Below are 6,196 nucleotides of genomic sequence, written 5' to 3'. Positions count from 1 at the left end.
AGCAACAGCTAATTGTATCAAGTTGAAATTTCCAGAACTTGATGAGAGGAATCTTCAGCTGACCAAAAGGCAATATGTTAATACTACTGCTGCTACTGGTGCTGGTGCTATTACTATTAATACTACTGCTATTACTGGGATTACCATTACAGCTGTACCTAACGGTATGAAGGTGAACTTAGGGTAGAAGGTGAACTGAATCACATCACGTCATCTGTATACAGGTTGTCAAAAGGGCGTATTAGCAATATCTTAGGAACAGTTTGGTGTGTTGAAGAGAATATTGAAGAAAATAAAAGGTGCTATGTGCATACTGCTACTAATTCTACAACTGCTACTACGCAAGTTAAGGGCATTAAGGTGAAGCTGTCAAGGAATATTTCGGCGGATATTGAACTGAATACAATTGACTATGATTATGTACATTCTCAAAAGGGTTACACAGCAATATCTCAAGGACGGCTTCCGTTAACAAGTTAGACCTTTGAGGATAAGTTGTGGAGGACTTCAAACTACCCAGAAGGCATCATGTATATGGTACTACTACTACAATTACTGTAACTTATGACGCTAAGAGTATTAAAGTAAAACTTTTAAGGGACGTTTAGAGGATGTTTTAATTTAAAAAAAAATATTATGTGCATGCAGGTTTTCGAAAAGGCATTTAAACGATATAATATGCAGCACTGCTCTATAATAGTTAGAAATATTCTTCAAACTTTTAAACGAGCTAATTCGATTCAAAGTTAAGAGTTCGAGGGCTGTACAAAAATGTTGTTCAGTCCCACCTTCTAGGGCTGTAATGAGAGAATGTATGTGATGGCTAGGACATGTGTTGCGGTTAAAGGATTGCCGAAGATTATCCTTGTCGGTCAACCATCTAGGACCAAACGAGGTTCTTGTCTATTATTCGGAAAACACCAAGAATTTGGATGTGTATGACCAGACAATAGCCGGTTTATAGCTGTCTGTATTCGGAGACACTTAGCTTAGCTCAGACAATTAGCTCAAGGGAAAAACTACCATATAGTTATGTTTTAATTAAATATTTAATATATAGAGTCGGTATTTTGGTTAGGTTAAGTTACATTTTGCATGCACCGCCGTTATATTTAACCCCCTTAATATGCAAATATATAGCCGGAATTATATATATCCTATCTGTCTCCCAAGCGTCCCAGTTGTTGCAACCCGTATACCTGTAAAATATTGAATCAACTTGGGAGTTTTCTGAAAAATGGACAAGTACCCCAAACGAAAACCAGGTTATCAGACAATGGAGTTGGTGGATGTCTTAAGGAAATATTTAAAGGAAATAATAACTTCTTGGGGGGGGGGGGTTTAAAAAGGGAGGCTCTCAATAGATTGGGATAGAGGAGGAGCGTGTGCAGCTGTTTTGGCCTTAAGCTTCCTGATGCTGCAGTAAGTTGGTAGTGATAGTATTAACGCTAGTAGTATACATTCTTTAATAATAAAAGAGGAACACAATATTTTCAGTTACGCATTTATTGTATGAATCACAAAGACTACTGCTGTGACATATGTCATTGCTACTGCAGTGACATAAACTACTTTTCCATTTACTAGTATGAATTTAGTCATATTATTCGCTAATATGAAACTTTTCACATAATTTTTCACATGAGACATTCACTGATATGACACTCATACTGACTTTACGAAACTTGCAAATGGGCTGTTTGCCGAAGATATTTGAGCTTGTCAGGTTATTAGAATATCCCTGAACATTCATAGACAACCTTTCAGCAATAACTTTGTATTTGCCTCTAATACCTTCTATGCCGTTTTGGGCTTGAATGGCCATTAATCTTTGAATACCGATATCACTTTTTACTCCTTGAAATAATTTCTAAAAACCTGGATGATAGCATGTGAACATGGCGTTTAAATCATGATGAAAGCCTTCTGTAGTATTGTTTGTTTTTGGTTCACAAACTAGTGCATCGTTTGTATGATTCCAAACCTCAGGTGGGAATCTAGGTTTTGTCCTACGGCCGTGTATCTGGTCTCCCCTTACGTATGTTTCTTCAAAATAAGACAGTAGCTCTGTGTCATTACGATCCGGAAACTGTCCACATAATAACTCAACTACGTTTGCTATGTCACCAGTTTGAAGGAATGCCATAGAACACAAACTTTTCACTAGCATGTTAAAGTGGACATCCGTTTTATACTCATTTTTTAAACCTATAGCACAAATTTTCTTTGTATACTCTGGCTAAAATGGAAAAAGCATCCAGATATTTGAGCGTTTGGAAAGCCTTGCTTAAATGGATTAACTGCTTCTGCCTCTAAGTCCAGCAACATTTTACTCGGATTGGTTAGAGGAGCTACTTGCTTAAAATATTCAAAGGGGGCAAAATAGACAAAGGGGGCAAGCATCTTCTACTTTTCCATGTATACTGTAAAGTTGGAAGAATAAGCGTGGTACGCATTTAAAGGTTCACAGAGCATTAATTCCGATCTTTCAGGAAGTTTCACATTATTGTTGTTTCCCAGAACCAAAATTCTTTTGTCATCATTTTCTCCTGAGTCAATAAAAACTAAATCCTTATATTCTTGAGGAATAGAAAAAGTGCACGGCTGTAGCTCTCTTTGCTGAAATGTTTTGTTCGGCCTCTCCCTGCGAATAGTTGATTCAATTGAGCTTTTTTGGTAACGTTAAATCTTCATTTAAGTTTCTCGGGTGTATCTAGGACATTTCTAGTAGAAACACTTGTTGTTACGGCTGCACCTTTAATTTCAGCTAGAACCTGATTCCTTTGTATATTTAATGAATCACCAGAGTGTAAGTGGTCAAATGGTTGCGTCACAAGTTGTTCATTTCTTGTTGTTATAGTAGCTGAACATTTATGTGTAACATACTCGCGAAATCTCCATAAGATCGAGCCATTCTTAAAGTTTCTATGGAAAATGTACTCATGTCCACTCAAGTTTAGAACATTTCCTCCACGTTGAGATTTAGTTTTTGTAAATTCAGATATCAGAATAACAGAGATTCCACCGACACAGAAAAATGCTTTTACATAACTTAATATTCAAACTGAAACAGCTTTGGGAACCGGTTGTAAATTGTAATAATCGATGCGTTTATTTGCCCCTTGGCACGTGCTTAACCAAGTTCTAATTGAGAAGTTCATAGTTTGTAATAAAACCAAAACAAACACTTTTAGCGTGAAAGTTCAGGTGGTTCAGTTGCATGGTGGTTCAGTTGCATGGTGGGTCAGTTGCAAGGTGGTTCAGTTACACGGTGGTTCAGTTGCACGGTGCTTCAGTTACAGTGGTTCAGTCCCTAAAACCCTCATGCATTCTATGGTCTTTTGTTTTAATGTCTGTTTGCTTTGGGTTTCAATTACTTTTTGTAGTAATTTCTGATCATTTTGGGTTTGAATTATTATAAAAAATTTATTTATGCTTAATGTCTATGCTAATGTCTATGCTACAAGTCCTCGGTTTAATAAGGTTCTTTACTTTTCTTTGAAAAATTGTTTTTCGAAAGAATCTTTTTAATTAATTTAAAGAAAGCGCAGCAAAAAATGACCTTTTTGTTATCTAAATTCTCAAAGTTCCGATATTTTCAACACAGATTTTTTATTACTCAACGTTCAGGAAGGGTCTGATTCATCTAAGAAAAAGACTAGAAATTCCTGGGGATTATCAAATAATTTCTACAAAAATCATCCTCTCGTCTCTCCCTTAGGGCTAATTCTGTATTTATTTGAAGGCTCAATGAGAGCTGAGATGTTTTGGCATCAAAATGCACCCTTTGAGGTATCTACCTCTCTCCCTAGCTAAAAAACAATCAGATAACCCCATTGGACAAGTTTCAGTTCCTTTTTAAGTTTTGTAATTTGTCTGTTGCTTACAGGTAGTATTTTTCATTGGTAAATATGCGGATAATTTTCTTGTGGGGGGGGGGGGGTGGGGTCTGCATTATTTTTTATGAGAAGAATTTTTTTGCACGGAGGGGGGGCAAGACTTACACATAAATTCCTCTTTTCCACTTTCCTTAGCACCTCTCAATTAGACTAAGAAATAATACAACTCAAATTAGATTTTCACATTATAAAAACCATATTTTGTGCGAGGGGGGTAGTTTCCAGGTGAGGGGTTTTCGTGGGAAGGAGAGGGCTATTTCCTGCGGGGGAGGGGTAAACGTTTAGATCCGTGGACAGTGACAGGGCGAAGGGAACCCCCATTAACAGACATAAAAGAGGATAAATCAATTTTGGCTTAAAGACTTTATGACGTCTGATTTTTTTGTCTTCGTGACAACAAAACAGATTTTTTTTTATTAATCATCTTGACAGTCATTTATATCAAGACTCAAAAAAGCAAACAATTCCAAAAAGGTTGAACATTTAAAAATTCTAACTTGTGTTTTACCCAACGTAAGTACGATGGTTAAGTTGCAAGAGGGTTCAGTTGCATGGTGGTTAAGTTACACGGTGGTTCAGTTGCACGGTGGCTCAGTTGCACGGGGATCAGTTGCAAGGTGTTTCATTTGCATGGTGGTTCAGTTACAGTGATTCAGTTGCTTGGGGTTCAGTTACACGGTGTTTCAGTTGCAATGGAATTAATAGAATTATGTAAGAAATGGGCTACATTTTTCAGGTCACTTTTTTTTAATTTGTTCCTCATTGTTTTGTTTAAAATATCAGAAAACAGAGGCAAACCCATAGACCATTAAACCATTAAGTTTAGTTGATTCCAAGTACAAGTGTTCTTCTTATCTTTTTCTTAAGAGAGGGATATTTTTAATATTTGAATGGTAAAATCTTTAAATAAAAATTGGTGAGTTTTATTTTTATAGTGCTTATAGCAATAGACCTGAAGCATATAGCAATAGACCTGTTTTCAAGTGTCTTTTTTTGCTATAATGTTTCTGATTTTTTTCTTTTTTCTTTTTTTTTTCATGTGAGCATCATTGCTCTAGGGTATATAAATGAGATTTTTCTTTACTGTTATAGTTTAAAAGAAATGTTTAATTGTAGTGTTTTAGGTTTTTTTCTATCCCTTTTATTTATTTTATTGTAGGAGGTGCAGATACATCATCAAGTAATACCAGTGCACTTTTGGAAGCTTCAAAATCTAACACTGGCTTGCATAGGAAAAAGTGCAGAAAAGACAATGAGTGCAACATATGCAATAAAAGATTTCCCTCCCATTCACTATTGGAAACACATCAAAGAAAACATACGGGAAAAAAACCGTTTATATGTGGTGTATGCCAAAAGAGCTTTTCTCAGCTGGGCAATTTGAAAATCCATCAAAGACTACACACAGGTGAGAGACCCTTTAAATGTAATGTATGCCACAAGAGCTTTTCTCAGCTGGGCAATTTGAAAAGACATAAAAAACTGCACACAGGAGAGAGAAACGTGATGTGATATGTGAAAAATTGTTTTTCTCGATCAAGCAGTTTGAATGAGCACCAAAGAGTGCACACAGGTGGGAAGTCATTTAGATGTGATGTGTGTAAAAAGTTCTTTTTTTACTCAAGCAGTTTGAATCTCCATCAAAGAGTGCATATAGGTGAGAAGCCTTATAAATGTGATGTAAGTGAGAAGAACTTTTCTCAGCTGATTCATTTGGATACGCATCAAAGACTGCACACTGGTAAGAAACCTTATAAACGTGAGGTATGTGAGAAGAGCTTTTCTCATTCAGGTTCATTGATTTGTCACCGAAGAGTACACAGTGGTTAGAAACCTTTTAAATGTGATATGTGCAAAAAAGGTTTTCTCAACCAAGTGGTTTTCTCAACTGTAAGTAAGGAGCGACCCGGCTCAATGGTAACCGAAACTCAAGAAAAAGGGTTTTTGATACCAACAGATACATAAAAATAATAAGATTTCAATGATTATTTCAACTATATAAATTTCATTAAGTTTAGTTCTACACATAAACTTTTACGGGCATGAGAAAATTTGTCTTGCATTCGAAAAAATGGTGGAAGACCCTCTAAAAGCTCTAGAACCTTAACGAAAATCACACCATCATATTCAGCGTATCAGAGAACCCTACCGTAGAGGTTTCAAGCTCCTATCTACAAAAATGTGGAATTTTACATTTTTTGCCTGTGTAAGGGGGGGGCGTCGTCGCAGGGTGATGACTCCATGCCCAAACTCATCCATGAGACCCGAGATCCCCTAAATAAGCCTCAATGGACAAA

General features: G+C 36.4%; 1 protein-coding gene across 1 annotated transcript in view; it reads left to right on the top strand.

Moving 5' to 3' along the window:
* Window positions 1-5,830, top strand: part of LOC148949737 (uncharacterized) — a 27,087-nt gene extending 21,257 nt beyond the window's left edge. Inside the window, exon 2 of the mRNA XM_089093082.1 lies at window positions 5,059-5,830. Coding sequence (XP_088949208.1) covers window positions 5,059-5,411 — 353 coding nt within the window. The 3' untranslated portion in view covers window positions 5,412-5,830. The remainder of the gene's footprint in view (window positions 1-5,058) is intronic.
* The last annotated feature ends 366 nt before the right edge of the window (window positions 5,831-6,196 follow it).

This window comes from Artemia sp. Qi Xiang Cuo, chromosome 8, assembly GCF_049724085.1.
Source record: "Artemia sp. Qi Xiang Cuo chromosome 8, ASM4972408v1, whole genome shotgun sequence".
NCBI classification, from domain to species: Eukaryota; Metazoa; Arthropoda; class Branchiopoda; order Anostraca; family Artemiidae; genus Artemia; species Artemia sp. Qi Xiang Cuo.
Note: the sequence above shows the minus strand (reverse complement) of the source record. Positions and strands in the feature narration are given on the sequence as shown.